This window comes from Hyperolius riggenbachi, chromosome 12, assembly GCF_040937935.1.
Source record: "Hyperolius riggenbachi isolate aHypRig1 chromosome 12, aHypRig1.pri, whole genome shotgun sequence".
In the NCBI taxonomy this organism is placed as follows: Eukaryota; Metazoa; Chordata; class Amphibia; order Anura; family Hyperoliidae; genus Hyperolius; species Hyperolius riggenbachi.
The window spans coordinates 30,897,520-30,915,328 of record NC_090657.1 but is presented as its reverse complement, the minus strand read 5'-3'; the positions used below and the strand labels follow the sequence as shown (position 1 = coordinate 30,915,328).

The 17,809-nt window shown below is 45.1% G+C and overlaps 1 protein-coding gene across 1 annotated transcript in view; it reads left to right on the top strand.

Moving 5' to 3' along the window:
* The window catches only part of LOC137540909 (opioid growth factor receptor-like protein 1), a 161,129-nt gene that overhangs the window by 111,650 nt on the left and 31,670 nt on the right, over positions 1 to 17,809 (top strand). The window contains exons 5-6 of the mRNA XM_068262091.1: positions 4,630 to 4,693; positions 13,889 to 13,967. Of these exons, the coding sequence (XP_068118192.1) occupies positions 4,630 to 4,693; positions 13,889 to 13,967 (143 nt within the window). The remainder of the gene's footprint in view (positions 1 to 4,629; positions 4,694 to 13,888; positions 13,968 to 17,809) is intronic.

Sequence of the window (17,809 nt, the reverse complement as noted above, 5' to 3'; positions counted from 1 at the left end):
CACACCATCCCCACTGTCAAATATGGTGGTGGCAGCATCATGCTCGGGGGTGCATCCCTTCAGCAGGAACAGGGAAGCTGGTCAGAGTTGATGGGAAGATGGATGGAGCCAAATACAGGGTAAACTTGGAAGAAAACCTCTTGGAGTCTGCAAAAGACTTGAGACTGGGGAGGAGGTTCACCTTCCAGCAGGACAATGACCCTAAACATAAAGCCAGGGCAACAATGGAATGGTAAAAAAACAAAACATATCTATGTGTTAGAATGGCCCAGTCAAAGTCCAGATCTAAATCCAATCGAGAATCTGTGGCAAGATCTGAAAACTGCTGTTCACAAAAGCTGTCCATCTAATCTGACTGAGCTGGAGCTGTTTTGCAAAGAAGAATGGGCAAGGATTTCAGTCTCTAGATTTGCAAAGCTGGTAGAGACATACCCTAAAAGACTGGCAGCTGTAATTGCAGCAAAAGATGGTTCTACAAAGTATTGACTCAGGGGGCTGAATAATTACGCACACCCCACTTTGCAGTTATGTTTGGAATCATGTATGATTTTCGATCCACTTCTCACATGTACACCACTTTGTATTGGTCTTTCACGTGGAATTCCAATAAAATTGATGCATGTTTGTGGCAGTAATGTGACAAAATGTGGAAAACTTCAAGGGGCCGAATACTTTTGCAACCTACTGTACATGATAGCCATTGATTTGAAAAAATTCTGAACTGAAGATAATGCCTCATGACCACTAGGAAGACTGTAGGCCCATGTCTGTGAATCCCCTGATAAAAGTGTTTTAATGAAGGTTACCCTCTGACTCTCAGTCCCTGATGAAACAGGTCTCATCTCAAAGTAATAGAGGCAGCGGTTCCTGAAATTCTAAAAAATTAGATGTGTGCCTTGAAAATGTTCCCGGCATAGGCATTCTAGGCTCTATAACTGGAGGGGACTGGTCCAGTTGCAGTCTGGAGGGTGCGGACCGCCCCAGACAGCTGGATGATCTGAGTCTGTTGGGTATTGACCAATACGGTTAAATTATCCACCGCTGTGGTCAAGGCCCCAACCTGGTAACACAGTGCGTCCATAGACATTTTGGTCTGCTGTTCTGTAATGATTTGTGTCAGCAAAGAACAGAATTCTGATTATTAGGTGATCTGCAGTATCACCTATAATGCAGATATATACCTGATTATATGGTGATCTGCAGAATCACCTATAATACTGGTATATAAGAAGCTGATGTGACAACAAATAGCAATGAGTGATTGGTGCAACAGTAGTACTGATAGCTTTGGCAATACCTCACCAGAGAAGCTGGTGGGTACTAACAGTACAGTGCCCCTCACCAGAGTCAAGGGCCCTCTGGTGAGAGTAGAGTGGTCAGACAGATCGGGTTCGGCAACAGACAGACAGATGCAGTACAAAATCGGGAGGCAGAGACAGAAAGGTATAAGCAAGCAGAGTCGGCAGCAAGATCAGATGGGCAGAGGTACAGAGTCACTGAGCAAAAGAGTAGTCAGAACGAGCCAGAGTCATGCACAAATAATAACACAGTAATGTAAATCTTTAAGGCTATCAAACAATTCCTATCTTGTGTGAAATCCCCGGTTTCCTTCCGAATCAAAGCACACTGGAACTATCGAAGGGTCTGAGCGCTAACACAGAGTATTCGCAACAGCAGACAAGTTGCGAGTGATTCAGCTAGGCTTATGAAGCAGAGGAGACCCCTCTGGCACGCCCCCTCCTATCAACCAATGAGGAGCGGCGAGCGTCTCCTCTGACGTCAGCCGACCGGCTGGTCAGCTGACGCGCCTCCTCCCCGCATAAAGGTCCTGTCTGTGCGCAAAGCAACCCTATGTGCAACTGACAGACCCGTCCTCAGTGTGCTAGACGCCTGAGGCACGGATACATTGCTAAACAGTGAGCTGGAGACAGCTGCGGTGGTAGCGCTGTTCACCGCGGCTGCCTCTCCAACGTTTGTTACATTCATCAAAAGAGTCCCTTCCCTGGCCAGTGACACAGAGGTGTGAAACCCTAGCCAGAAGCCTGATGTAATAAATCTAGGGATGGTCGGAATGCCAATTTCCGATTCCGCGGTAAATCCGCATTCCGTCATGTACCAATTACCGATTCCGCTTTCCGCTACCAATTTCCGCATTCCAATGCGGAATTTCCGCCGGAAATCGAGAAAATTCCGCCCGAATTTAACATTGATTTTCTCAAAAACTATAAGGTCTTTTTGAAAACTTTTTTTTGCATCTTGTTCAGAAGATTCTGTTTAATAAACCCTGAAAATTTGGTGTTTCTAGGACTTACTGGGGGCTTTGCTATTAACTGCTAAAGTTGGCGGATTTTTACTGTAATGTAAAATGCAGAAAATAGGCAAATGCAGACTTTCTGCATTTTACATTACAGTAAAAATCCGCTGACTTTAGCGGTTAATAGCAAAGCCCCATTAAGTGTGAATTGTATTACCGTAACTCACAGGCTTCCTTCTAGTCAGTCTGCTGCCAAAATCCCAGCGCTTTCTGTGCACCGATTGCGACCACTGATTGCATGTTCTGTGCGCTGAAACCGATTGGAAGGCATTGTGCGGTCCGGCCACTAGGGGGCTTGTGATAAGTAGGTGCCCACAGCAGCATAGGTTAGATAGGTAGGTGCCCCCAGTAAAGGTTAGATAGGTAGGTGCCCCCAGTATAGGTTAGATAGGTAGGTGCCCCCAGTATAGGTTAGATAGGTAGGTGCCCCCAGTAAAGGTTAGATAGGTAGGTGCCCCCAGTATAGGTTAGATAGGTAGGTGCCCCCATTATAGGTTAGATAGGTAGGTGCCCCCAGTAAAGGTTAGATAGGTAGGTGCCCCCAGTATAGGTTAGATAGGTAGGTGCCCCCAGTATAGGTTAGATAGGTAGGTGCTCTGATTATAGGTTAGATTGGTAGGTGCCCCGAATATAGGTTAGATAGGTAGGTGCCTCAATATAGGCTAGATAGGTAGCTGCCTGCAGTATAGGTAAGATAGGTAGGTGCCCCCAGTAGAGGTTAGATAGGTAGGTGCCTCCAGTATAGGTTAGATAGGTAGGTTCCCCCAGTATAGGTTAGATAGGTATATGCCTCCACTATAGGTTAGATAGGTAGGTGCCCGCAGTATAGGTTAGCTAGGTAAGTTCCCCACAGTGGCGGGAGGAGCAGGCATAGTAGTTACAACTCACCTTCCACCACTGATCCCCCACAGCCTCTATCTTCTTCCTCTCCCAACGTCTGACGCATTGGTAACAGTGCCCACTGTGATGACATGCGGTACATCATCACAGGGAGGTGCTGTTACCAACGCAAAGGATGCCTGGGAGAGGAAGGAGATAGAGCCTGCGGGGGATCGGCAATGGAAGATGAGTTGTAACTACTATGCCTGCTCCCCACGCTGCTGTGCCATCCCTCCCTGCCTCTCAATCGTGCAAGGGGTGAGCCCCCTACTGACCACGGACCCTCAGTCCATGCCCGAGTGCCCTGATGGTCAGTCCGCCCCTGCTGCTGCCTGGCAACTGCTCACTGCGCACACAGCTCACCTGCCTGTGGAAAAGAGGCTTAACTGGTGCATTATTAGCAATCGCATGCCAGAGCAGATTTGCACTGCTTGCACTAGATCCATCTATATTTGTTCCCACTTCCCATCAGTGCATTTGCACATTTGCATTTTTTGCTCAAACGTAAACAGACTGCTGCATTTTTATTTATTTTTAGAAAAACTGCATGCGATTCAATGCAAGTGCCCCTGACCTAAATGCTGGTTAATTGGTCTACTAGTATAAAGTGCTGCAGACCATTCACAATGCTAAACTGCTCCTTCATTTTTGCAAGCATATACAAATTTGGTTAATAATTACTAACTATGATTCTTATAGAATACTAATTATTAAATACTATTATTGTTTGAATTATTCAGTTTTGCCTATATTTCTTTTTAATCTACTAACAGTAGTGTGCGCTTTGTAGCAGGATTTAAAAACCCTACGTTTTGGGGCAAAACAGTATGCTAATTGACCACTCCCCTCATCACTTGTTTTTCGCTTAAAATCCAAGTCCCAGCAGGATGAGCATGGCTACACTTGCTTCTAACTACAGAAGTTTCAAAATGTCATTGATGTTTCAGCTATTAGGCCTCTTTCACAGGGAAACGTTAAAGTCGCACGTTATAAAAATTTATAACGCAGACTAACGCACAGCAATACAAAGTCTGTGCGACATTCACAGTGCACACGTTGCGTTGTGTGTAACGTGTAGCAATATTTAGAAAGTGCTGCATGCTGTGCGTTTAGCAATAAATTTGCTGCGTTATGTGTGTTGCACATGCTCAGTAAGTTTTTCTTTTTAAATGTAATGCATGCGCCGTTTTCATTCCATCAGTATGCGACAAAAACGGCGCACCAAGAGACACATAATGCAGTGCAAAATAAAGTCCGATTTCATAACCTACATGTCCTGCATTAGGGGCACGTTGTGTGACTTTAACGTCGCATCAAACGCAACGTCCCACTGTGAAAGAGGCCTAAAGTATTTTATTATGCCTTGGTTCTTTTGAGGTGGAAAGTGTCTATAGAATGATTTTGTTTTACTTTGACCATCTGAAACCTCTTCTTAGCATCAGTCAGAAGACACACCCAACCTGGATTTCTACCAGAACAAGAAGAGTTTCGAGCCCGATGGTAAGTACAGATGGAGTGACAGAACTACTTGGTTTGAGATTAGAATGTTAAGAGTTGCCCACAACAACCAATCAGAATGCAGTCCTCTAAAAAAAAAACGACATAAGGAGATGGATGGAGGCAATGGGTCTGATTAAAACTAGATATGCCCCTTAGACATGCATCACCCGAAACAATCATTGAGGATTGCCTTGTGTAACAATGATCCAAAGCATGTACATAGCTTACCCAGGTTCCCAGGATAATATAACATGTGATACACATAGACTTATTCATAGTACGGTTATATGTTGGTGTGAACACAGTCACTGAGATCCATGTCTTCATTTCTGAGGAAATGTTTCCATTGCTCTCCTGGTGAAGGGTTCTAACTGGGAAACGTCCAAGTACATTACATGTATGGCTTTCTCAAGATCTAAATAAGCATTCACCACTTCATAAAAGCTGAGCATGTTGGTGAGACAAGACCTGTCTTTAGTAAAGCCATATAGATGAGTTGAAATAAGCTGAAAATTCTGTGCCATAAAGCCTGGTATACCATCCTTTAAGGTGGCCATACACTTACAGATTTGCAGAAGATGCAACCATCAGATAGACTCCTCTCAGATGCCTGCCAGATCGAATCTGACAGGAATCTATCTGATGTGTGCCACACACTAGGAACAGATTTCCAATAGATTTCAGAATGAAATCTATTGAAAATCGATCGAAATGCATTATTGCACCATTCGATCCAATGCAACCCTAGGAGCCATCGATTTGCTGCCAGCAGCCGATTCACCCAGATTTTCCATCCGGACCGATCAAGCAAATCGATCGAAATCTGCTGGAAATCAATCGATCTGCTGATCAATCATGCTTTGTGCTGCATCGATTTCTTGCCAATTCGATCAGAACGGTCAATGCGGTTCGTTGATCGATGGCCAAAATCAACCAGTGTATGTTAAGAAGGATGGGAATAAGGCAAACAAAATTGTCAAAAAGTTTTTTAGTTTGTGAGAAACAAAAGTTTGCTTTCTTAAAACAGAAAGAATTTGTGATAATTCAGGTTGGAGTGAGCTTGAGATGTCTCCCAGAGCATCACTGCTGAATATATGCAAATTAACCATTGTTGCCCTTAGAAACTAAACACACCCATGGCCGGATTTCTGGCAAGGCCACATAGGCCATGGCCTAGGGCACCAGATAAACAAGGGGCGGCCTGCAGACAGTGGGCATTATTTTCAGGGCATTATTTGCAAGTGTCCAAACAAATGAAAGTGGTCAGGATAACTGCACTATTAGTACCAGCTGGCATCTGCCTGTGCTGTGCTACAGGCAGCTGCAGTCCGTTAACCAAACGTTTGTGAACAGTGTGTGACTAGCAAAAAGCCAGACCTTGTCCAATGACTAGCAGCTGCAGGCAGTTACAGAAGGCCGGGTCTCACGCACTTGGTGTGGGGGATGAAAGGACCAGGGGCAGCACCAGCAAATAGTACAGAATACAGAAAGCAGCCTCTCACAGTACCCATTTCTTAATTATTGATGGCCAGCGCTGTTACCCTGGAGACAGCAGTGGGTACAGGACTCACTTTTACTTGTTGCTGACCCCACCCAATGTCCAATTGTGAGCCACTTTTGACTATGTGTGTGTGGTGGAACGCTCCCACCACGCCCATCACCTGTAGATCGCTTGATTGACCAGTTCCCCCGTGTGACGTGATTGATTCACTTCACGTTGCCATGGAGACCTCGGCACTAGCCCCAATAGTGGACACCATCGGCTCAAAATTTTTTGCGTGGGTGTGTGTGTGAAGAGAGGTGGTAGGATACGATTTCGGTTGGGGCGGCTGGTAATAGTTGGCCTTGGGCGGTAAGAAGTACAAATCCGGCCCTGAACACACCTCCAGATCCACAGGAAGGCAATGATGTGTCAGCTTGTTAATTGTACAGAGCCAAAATAATCCAACATACATACAAACTGTTTTGGACTGACTGATCCTCATCAGTGCATGGCATGGATTAATTTGGCTCTATGGAGTAGGACTTGAAACACCGAGAGTTACAGACTGTCCAGCAAGCTTATGGTGAACCAGAACTCATTGGAGTGTGTGAGGGCAGGGCCGGATTTGTACTTTTTACCGCCCAAGGCCAACTATATTGTCTGTATGGTTGTTATCTCTGTGTGCCCCAATGAGAATTCTACTTACTTTCCATCATTGGAGGTCACAGACAATAACTATTTCAGTAATACGCGTATAGATTATACGTTTTTTCCTTAAGAACTTTTATGTTATGTTTGCCAGCTCGTTAATGATGGACTCATTGTGTCTCCATGTGAGTAAGGCTGATGTGTACCTGCAGGATAAAGCTTACAGGACTTGCAGGGATGACACAAGTACAGGACAGAGAGTTCAAAGGTTAAAGCTGTCCTTGTAGGTAGGGATGGCTGTATAGAACAGCTTTACTGCCCCTCACTGAGCCGCCCCTAAATTTCTGGTGCCCTAGGCCATGACCTATGTGGCCTTGCCAGAAATCCGGCCCTGTGTGAGGGGCTACAATGGTCCAAAAAGCCCCCTTACTAAAATGCTATGGAAAGCAAAAGTGTGCTTTCTTAAAACAGAAAGAATTTGCGATAATTCAGGTTGGCGTGAGCTTGAGATGTCTCCCAGAGCAACACTGCTGAATATATGCAAATTATCCATTGTTGACCTTAGAAGCTTAGTTTGTGAGTAAATCGATTTTAAATATGAAAAGGACAAATGGTTTTTAATTGTCATAAGTTTAAAAACCATTTTTCGTTTGCATTATTAAAATCGATTTCCTTTAGAAACTACAAGGTCTTTTTGAAAAATTATAATTTTTTTTTACTTATTCCCACTCTTCTACTTAACATACATAGCAGTTTGGGGGACAATGGCATGCATGGGGGCTTCACAATTGACCGCTAAAATCGTCACAAAAATGATGCGAAATTATGGTTGCTGATTACATTTACATACAAAAATTATTATGATTCTCCCCAAAATTTTGTATTACGATTTTGCTTCCTAATCGCGAATTCCGATGCAAAATTGTGATGAAGCAAAATGTACTTATCAGTTATTACTATTGGTAATGACAGAAGCAAAGCATGCATTTACAATTTCAGCTTTAACTTATAGTCCAGTTCTAGAGGCCCAGGCTTTGAGCTCAGTAAGGACGCTATCTTGATGGAATTAGATTGACTTGCAACTGTGTGTTCCTTATTTTCACACAACCCAAAACCAATGGCCTGATTCACAAAGCTTTTCTGTTAAATTATCGCACCTTACTAACTCACAATTTATCTCTCCTTAACTGACTTAACTCATTGTTTAGCTCTCCTTACCTAACTTAACTCACGATTTAGCTCTCCTTAACTGACTAATTCATTGTATAACTCTCCTTAACTGACTAAAGGTGGCCATACACTCAGGGCCGGTCCTGGACTTTCTGCTGCCTGAGGCAAAGATCGTAAAGGCGCCCCCCCCCCCCCCAATATTTGTACATAACATGAGCGGCGGCCGGCGGCAGCCAGCCAGCCTTATCATCATCATCGACACGTCGGCGGCGCTCGCTGCTCAGTGACTGACCGTGACAATCAGCCGCAGCCAGGGCAGCAGAGCGGGCGGCAGCCGCCGCCATCAAATCAGCAGGCTTAGGCACTAGGCAGCGTCACCAGCATGCAGCCTTGGAGGAGACAGGAGAGGCCGCAGAGCTCAGAGTCATCGGACTCGGAGGCCGGCGGCAACAGTGCAGTTTCTAGGCTAAAATGCACCCAGGGCGAGGGTGTAAAAATTGCGCCCCCCCCCCCGGTATAGGTAACCAGCTATAGGTCCCCCCCGAGTATAGGTGGCCAGGCATGGGTGAGCCAGTAAAGTTGCCCCCAGTATAGGTTAGCCAGGTAGTTGCCTCCAGTATAGGTAGCCAGTATAGTTGCCCCCAGTATGTTAGATAGGCAGGCACCCCCCCCCCCCCCCGGTATAAGTTAGATAAGTAGGTGCCCCCAGTACAGGTTAGCTAGGTAGGTGCCTCCAATATAGGTAGCCAGTATAGTTGCCCCCAGCATAGGTTAGATAGGTAGGTACCCCCAGTATAGGTTAGTTAGGTAGGTGCCCCCAGTATAGGTAGCCAGTATAGCTGCCACCTGTATAGGCTAGCTAGGTAGGTAGGTGCCCCCAATACAGGTTAGATAAGTGTCCCCAGTATAGGTTAGATAGGTAGCTTCCCCCCAGTATAGGTTAGATTAGGTCGCTGCCCTTCAGTATAGGTTAGATTAGGTAGGTGCCCCCAGTACAGGTTAGATTAGGTAGGTGCCCCCAGTATAGATTAGATAGGTAGCTGCCCCCAGCATAGGTTAGACAGGTAGCTGCCCCCCAGCATAGGTTAGATAGGTAGCTGCCCCCCAGTATAGGTTAGATAGGTAGCTGCCCCCCAGTACAGGTTAGATTAGGTAGGTGCCCCCCAGTATAGGATAGATAGGTAGCTGCCCCCAGTACAGGTTAGATTAGGTAGGTGCCCCCCAGTATAGGATAGATAGGTAGCTGCCCCCAGTATAGGTTAGATAGGTAGCTGCCCCCCAGTATAGGTTAGATAGGTAGCTGCCCCCCAGTACAGGTTAGATTAGGTAGGTGCCCCCCAGTATAGGATAGATAGGTAGCTGCCCCCAGTACAGGTTAGATTAGGTAGGTGCCGCCCAGTATAGGATAGACAGGTAGCTGTCCCCAGTATAGGTTAGATAGGTAGCTGCCCCCCAGTATAGGTTAGATAGGCAGCTGCCCCCCAGTACAGGTTAGATTAGGTAGGTGCCCCCCAGTATAGGATAGATAGGTAGCTGCCCCCAGTACAGGTTAAATTAGGTAGGTGCCCCCCAGTATAGGATAGATAGGTAGCTGCCCCCAGTATAGGTTAGATAGGTAGCTGCCCCCCAGTGTAGGATAGATAGGTAGCTGCCCCCCAGTGTAGGTTAGATAGGTAGCTGCCCCCCAGTATAGGATAGATAGGTAGCTGCCCCCCAGTATAGGTTAGATAGGTAGCTGCCCCCCAGTATAGGTTAGATAGGTAGCTGCCCCCCAGTATAGGTTAGATAGGTAGCTGCCCCCCAGTATAGGTTAGATAGGTAGCTGCCCCCCAGTATAGGTTAGATAGGTAGCTGCCCCCCAGTATAGGATAGATAGGTAGCTGCCCCCCAGTGTAGGTTAGATAGGTAGCTGCCCCCCAGTGTAGGTTAGATAGGTAGCTGCCCCCCAGTATAGGATAGATAGGTAGCTGCCCCCCAGTATAGGTTAGATAGGTAGCTGCCCCCCAGTATAGGTTAGATAGGTAGCTGCCCCCCAGTATAGGTTAGATAGGTAGCTGCCGCCAGTATAGGATAGATAGGTAGCTGGCCCCCAGTATAGGTTAGATTAGGTAGGTGCCCCCCAGTATAGGATAGATAGGTAGCTGCCCCTAGTACAGGTTAGATTAGGTAGGTGCCCCCCAGTATAGGATAGATAGGTAGCTGCCCCCAAAACAGGTTAGATTAGGTAGGTGCCCCCCAGTATAGGATAGATAGGTAGCTGCCCCCAGTATAGGTTAGATAGGTAGCTGCCCCCCAGTATAGGATAGATAGGTAGCTGCCCCCAAAACAGGTTAGATTAGGTAGGTGCCCCCCAGTATAGGATAGATAGGTAGCTGCCCCTAGTACAGGTTAGATTAGGTAGGTGCCCCCCAGTATAGGATAGATAGGTAGCTGCCCCCAAAACAGGTTAGATTAGGTAGGTGCCCCCCAGTATAGGATAGATAGGTAGCTGCCCCCAAAACAGGTTAGATTAGGTAGCTGCCCCCCAGTATAGGTTAGATAGGTAGCTGCCCTCCAGTATAGGTTAGATAGGTAGCTGCCCCCCAGTATAGGTTAGATAGGTAGCTGCCCCCCAGTATAGGATAGATAGGTAGCTGGCCCCCAGTATAGGTTAGATTAGGTAGGTGCCCCCCAGTATAGGATAGATAGGTAGCTGCCCCTAGTACAGGTTAGATTAGGTAGGTGCCCCCCAGTATAGGATAGATAGGTAGCTGCCCCCAAAACAGGTTAGATTAGGTAGGTGCCCCCCAGTATAGGATAGATAGGTAGCTTGCCCAGGTAGGTGCCCCCTCATAATGGCGGAGGGGGGAGCCGGAGCCGCGGGGAGGGCACCCCGACCTCTCCCTCCCTCTCCCCGGGCCGCCCTCCATGCTCCCCCCTAGGACTTTAGGCAGCAGAGTTAGCGCGCAGGGAAGCGCTGCTGTACAGAGCCTGTTACTCACCTCCCTGGATCCGATCGCCGCTCCCGCCCTGCTGGTCTCCTCTCTGCCTAGCCGGCTGATACACACGCGGCTGCTTCCTGTGTAAACAGGAAGCAGCCGCGTGTGTATCAGCGGCTACATTGCAGAGAGGAGACCAGCAGGGCGGGAGCGGCGATCGGATCCAGGGAGGTGAGTAACAGGCTCTGTACAGCAGCGCTTCCCTGCGCGCTAACTCTGCTGCCTAAAGTCCGAGGGGGAGCATGGAGGGCGGCCCGGGGAGAGGGAGGGAGAGGTCGGGCTGCCCTCACCGCGGCTCTGGCTCCCCCCGCTCAGACAGTCACAGCCACTTCATCTGGTTGCGCCCCTCCACTTCCTGCCGCCTGAGGAACCCGCCTCACCCCGCCTCATGGGCGGGCCGGCCCTGCATACACTTATAGATGTGCAGCAGATTCAACCATCAGATAGATTTCTGTCAGATGCCTGTCAAGTTGAATCTGACAGGAATCTATCTGATGTGTGCCACACACTAGGAACAGATTGCCAATAGATTTCAGAATGAATGAAATGCATTATTGGACCATTAGATCCAATGTAACTCTATGGGCCATTGATCTGCTACCAGCAGCAGATCTTCCATCCTGTCAGATAGATCAAATCCATCGAAATTGATCGAAATCGGCCGCAAATCGATTGATCAATACATTTCTATAGAATCGACCGATCAATGGCTGAAATCCACCAGTGTATGGACCCCTTTAAATCATGGTTTAGCTCTCCTTATATATTTATCTCATGAATGATGTCTCCTTATTTGTTTATCTCCTGCATTAGCACTCCTTACAGTTAAAGCGGACCCAAACCAAACATTTTTTTAATTAAAAATCTTTAGTTGCACCACTCTGACACATACAAAGATAAATAAACACTCCATCAAGCCTATGAGCATTTCAGTGCAGGCTTTCCACCCTTCTCTTTTCATAGCTAGGGTTATACTGGGGCAGCCATTAGCAATTTCTCCATTGCCGGACACCATCTACTCCACCAGTCTGCCGGATTCTGTCCCGGCAATATGAAAGGAAGGGAGGGGTTCCTCCAATAAATGTAAAATATTTTATATTTGTCATCATGCAGCTGAAAAAAGGCTGCTATTTATTATTATAATTTAGAAAATAGATTTTATTTCTGAAATCTTGTATTTTTAATTTGGGTCCACTTTAAGGTGAAAATAAAGTAACCTTTGCGAATCAACCACCCTACTTATAAGTTGAATAGCTTCTCTTGAAATATTGGCCCTATACTATGGTGGGGAGTAGGACAATAGATTGTGAGCTCCGCATGGGGGTAGTTAAAAATGTGTCTGAAATAAATAATATTTGGTCATCACAATTAGCAGTTAATTATCTTTGAAAGATTAATGATTGTTTGTTACCCAACACAGTTTCCATAAAGTCCATGAAGTTATTTTTCACAGTACATTTTACATTAATAAAGGAGAAGTTTTACTAAAAATTCATGAGGAAGCACATAGCTGGTTTATACTTCTCTGAGGCCTGGAACCCACTAGCAGTATGTTACTAAGCCATTACTAAGCGCTTGTGATTTGAAGAGCTGTTAATGTAATGCTATGGGTGTGATGACTGTGATCCTACTAGAAAGATGTCATTTAAAAAAAAAAAAAAAAACCATAGCACTGTATTAGCAAGAGCTTTTCAAATCACCAGCGCTTAGAAAAGGCTGCTAGTGGTTTGAGCCCTGACTTATCAATCATGATCACGTGACCATGTCTCCCTTCTGTTTCCTGTTCAAGCCTTCGCAGGAAGAAGAAATGAGACATGATCACCAGGGGCGTAGCTTGGAGGGGGCGGGGCAGGACATGTGCCCCCAGGCACTGAGTCCCCAAGGGTGGCCAGCTGCAGTGTCCTTTTTTTTCCTTTAAATTAATTAATCCTCTCGCCGCCGGTGCCAGGCAATGGTCTCCCAGTCTGTGATATCCGCCAGTGACGTCACACGTCCTCGCCACATCGAACGCTGCGCAGAGCGGTATAGAGGCAGAGACGCCAGCTGCATCCTATTCGCTGTGGGCGCAAGTGTCACAAGTGACAGGGGTGTGAGGAGGAGCTCAGCCGACGAGTCATGAGGCAGGGAGGGACAGGTCAGGTGGTGTGCACTGTCTGCAGGCAGTGAGTTGCTCAGTCGGAGTCAGTCAGTGTGGAGCCGGACGACGCAGGATTCAAATCAGCGACAGGCAGCCAGGCGGAACTTAGAGCGGAGCCACCGCACCAGGAAGCACTATTTGCATTTTGACGGTGAATGAGACTCATTGACTGAGAGGAAGCCTGGCAGAGGCCTGGGGAGGGAAAGCGGTCGAGTGATCCTGGGTCTATCTATCTGTATTTAGGTATATATGATATGAAGGAGGGGGTCAGTAGGTGGTGGTATGTGCCATGTGGTGGTGATAGGTTGAGGTTTATCTTTGTGTCTCCAGGGCATCAAGTGGTGGAGCATGCAAATAAATCCTCCACCAGGTACTACTACTCCTAACTTCCTGTACATTTGGCTCCACCCATAACCACGCCCATATTATTGCGTGACCACACGCCTTTTTGGCACAGCGCACCGCAGGTTTCCCCTTAAGTGGCGCATCAATAGTCTTTGTCCCTTGGTGCTGAAAACCCTAGCTACGCCTTTGATGATCACAAGTTTGCAAGCAGCCAATCAAAAAAATGTAAGCTGATTAGCTGATCAAATGGATCATGTACCTCTTCATGCATTATCTGCCCACAGAAATGTTCTAAGAAAAAACAATCTACTCCCGACAAAACATGGTATTACCTTAAGGACTAGGTGCATCACACTAGGCGTGGCTTTGTGGAGGCCTGAGTTATAATTGTATGTCTTCTAAAAGTCTTCTTCTGGTCTCTGCTTTCTGCTTAGGAGTGTACATAGATGACCTTCTCCAACAATGGAAGGGAGATTATCAAACAATGGAAAACAACAATTCTTACATTGCATGGTAAGCAGTAATATGACACGTTTGGAACTTGGCTCATTCCCCTTCACCCTAAGGCTTGGTTCACACTCACCTCTAAAATGGATAGTTTTCCTCAACGGCAATGTCAACGAATCCTATGTGAACTAGAGGATCTGTCCACACATGTCAGTTGTGGTGACCAAAATTCCTGAGGGTACATGATGTTTCTGGAACACAAGCATGTATTGGGAAGTAATGCTAACTATGACACGTCTTTTACAATGGACACCAAGGGATGTGGGCGACCATAGTGGATCATACATCTGATCCATTGTGAGCGTCCATGTCGAGAACCACAGCAAGAGTGAACTCAGCCTTCAAGGTTACAGAGGTTTTCAAAGCTTACAATTCTGTTGTCTCTCTGCCCCTGTCTCGTTTACTGTCATTGTTGTGTTATTAATTAGTGTCTCCCCACCAGTGATGTTCACCCTATGTTCTTTCTTTCCTGTAAGCCCTTCTAGCTAATTGATTTCTCCCTGTACCGATCATTATTTCCCTGATCAAAACTCATGGATGTTGAGGGTAAGGCTGTCCTCATTCACGGTTGTTATTATTTATTTTATGTGGTACAAAAAGGAACCAGAAGGTAGATAAGGTACATAAACATTGCTGTAAATCAACCTATATATATATATATATATATATATATATATATATATATATATATATATATATATATATATATGGACAGATTTACAGCTTAGGAGCCTATAGGCACATAAGCTCTGATGCCCTAAACTCTGCCCCTTAACGCGGGCCACACCCTCACACCACACCCTCACACCACACACCCTTTTTTCTACACTGTGGCGTACAGGATAGCGCACTCGCCTTGCAGTGCTGGGTTCTGGGTTCTAATCACAGCCAGGGCGCTATCTGCATGGAGGTTGTATGTTCTCCCCGTGTCTGTGTGGCTTTCCTCTACATCCCAAAAGCATTCACCACCTTTTAAAACCACCTTTTAAAAGTGCAAAAGAAAAACAAATTGCAGTGAAAGTGATATCAGAGAAGCAGTGTGTGCGCAGAAAAAACAGTGAAGACAGAGCACAATGAGCGACAGCTCACCAGGCACCAATTTGCTGCATGACCACACCGTCTTAAGCTTTCTGTAAGGTGAAGTGTCCCTGCATGCTGGAACGGGATGGCTGGCTGACTACAGGCGAGAGGGCAAGGGACAGAGCGTGAGAGATGCTGGGAGGGGGGCGCTGCTGAAGGGACGGGAGGCGGTGAGTGTTCTTATGCGCTCCCGCTTGTCTCTCTGTGGAGGGAGCTGCTGCTGGATCTATGAAGGTAGGAAGAGAAGGGGACATGCGGCTCACCCGCCTTTACACACTGCTCCGCCTGTAGGAACCTGCCTAAAATACATATATGTAAATCTGGCCCTGTGTATGTATTTATATATATAAAAAAAAAAAAAAAAAATATATATATATATATATATATATATATATATATATATATATATATATATACAGTGGCTTGCAAAAGTATTCGGCCCCCTTGAAGTTTTTGAAGTTTTCCACATTTTGTCACATTACTGCCACAAACATGCATCAATTTTATTGAAATTTCACATGAAAGACCAACACAAATTGGTGTACATGTGAGAAGTGGAACGAAGATCATACATAATTCCAAACATTTTTTACAAATCAATAACTGCAAAGTGGGGTGTGCGTAATTATTCAGCACCCTTTAGTCTGAGTGCAGTCAGTTGCCCATAGACATGCCTGATGAGTGCTAATGAGTAATGACTAAATAGAGTGCACCTGTGTGTAATCTAATGTGAGTACAAATACAGCTGCTCTGTGACAGCCTCAGAGGTTGTCTAAGAGAATATTGGGAGCAACAATATTAGAGGGTTGCATTGACAATCCAACACAATGGGCAGCACATTGAACACATTTTCTAAGTTGTCAGAAACTTGTAAATAATTAATGAAATAATAAATTTACATTAAAACCAAGCACACCATTGTTTTTCCTGTGAAATTTCCAATAAGTTTGATGTGTCACGTGACCCTCTTCCTATTGAAAAAACAAAAGTTGGATTCAAAATGGCCAACTTCAAAATGGCCGCCATGGTCACCACACATCTTGAAAAGTCCCCCCCCCCCCCCCTCACATATACTAATGTTCCACAAGCAGGAAATTAATATCCTCAACCATTCCCATTTTATTAAGGTGTATCCATATAAATGGCCCACCCTGTATATACACTGTGTATATATATATATATATATATATATATATATATATATATATATATATATATATATATATATATATATATATATATATATATATAATCAATAAAAACACAGAAGAAACTTCTTAACCTCCCTAGCGGTATCAGATTAGTATAAAAAGTTTAAAAACCGTTTAAAAAGAGGGGGGTTGGTGGTTACCACCCTCAGATAAAGAGTGACCAGCCAATGAGTCATATGTAAATAAATAAATAAAATTTATTTTGTAATCTCCAAGCAAACAACGCGTTTCACGGGTCAAGCGCCCGCTTCATCAGGCAATCAATCAGGAGATACACTAAAGAGACAAAAGAGAAAAAACGATACAATACATAGACAAAAAAAATTCAACAATGCGCAAAGAAAAAATGTTTTTCACAACTACACTACATAGGATGTAACAATAGGCGCTAAATTCTATCCAATTCAAATCAATTTGTGATTAAAAATCAGCTAAAAACAACATGAGTGCAACAATGGGCTGCCTTTCAAAAAAGCTTTTCGCATATATTAAATTGTGCAAGGCAGAGTGTCACAAACAAGTGGTCAATAATGGATGCTTGTAGACATCACGGAAGAGCCCTTTGTAAACAATATGCATTAGAAAAACAAGCACCCTGAATCATTATACTGCATGAAAATTAAGTGAACATCAAAGTACATTTATCTGCAAACCTCTAAAACGTGAAGGGCATGTAGCGCTGCGTGATGGAATCTCTATAGATGTATTGGTACTCACCACGGCTATGTCAGCTGCAGGAATAGCGCCTACTGTAGTGGGACGCTGTCTCACCTTGGGGTTTTAAATGAAAAAGGGGTGTGGAGGTGGAGAGGTGTCTGTCCGGAAGTAGACAGCGCGTCGCTGTTTCCGGTAGTGCAAATTGACAAAAGGGGAAATTGACGTCATGACGCTGTACGCGTGTACAGGGCGGACGCAGACTAATGGTCGCGTCATGCGCTGCTAGGAATGGAGGCATGCGCATTGCCAAGTACGAGTAACGCGCCGCCATATTAGAAGAGGAAAAAATACGTTCCTGTATAAAATGAAATGAATCCGCATGATAGTTTTTAACTGATACTAGCGGTTGATAGGGAAATTTTGCGGAAATACCTTTTATATTTTATATGTTGTGTATGTGTATATATACAACTACACGGTTGCCATGATAACTTGGACATCGTTCTGAAAGTGTTCACAATGAGAGGAAACTGTTGCCCTCTAGTGGCTGGTCATGATAAACCAGCTCATCTAAGAAAGGCTGTAGACAAAACAGTGTTGTTGTATGTGTTGATATTAAAAATTCATTATTAGTATGGGATTAATTGGGCGGGGAAACTGGGTGGGTGGGGAAAGGGGGGGGGGGAGGATTTGTTCTGGGGGGGGGGGAAGGAAGGAGACAGCATGGGTCATTCAATCTGGTGTGAAGGAAAATTATATTTCAGATCATTGCCAGAAATATCGTAACAAAGGAATATAATTATTAGATTCAAATGCGATAAAAATCTGTCAATTCATTGTTAACAATAGGTTAAAAAGAAAGAAATACAATAGACAATAAAAACATATACAATGGTTAAT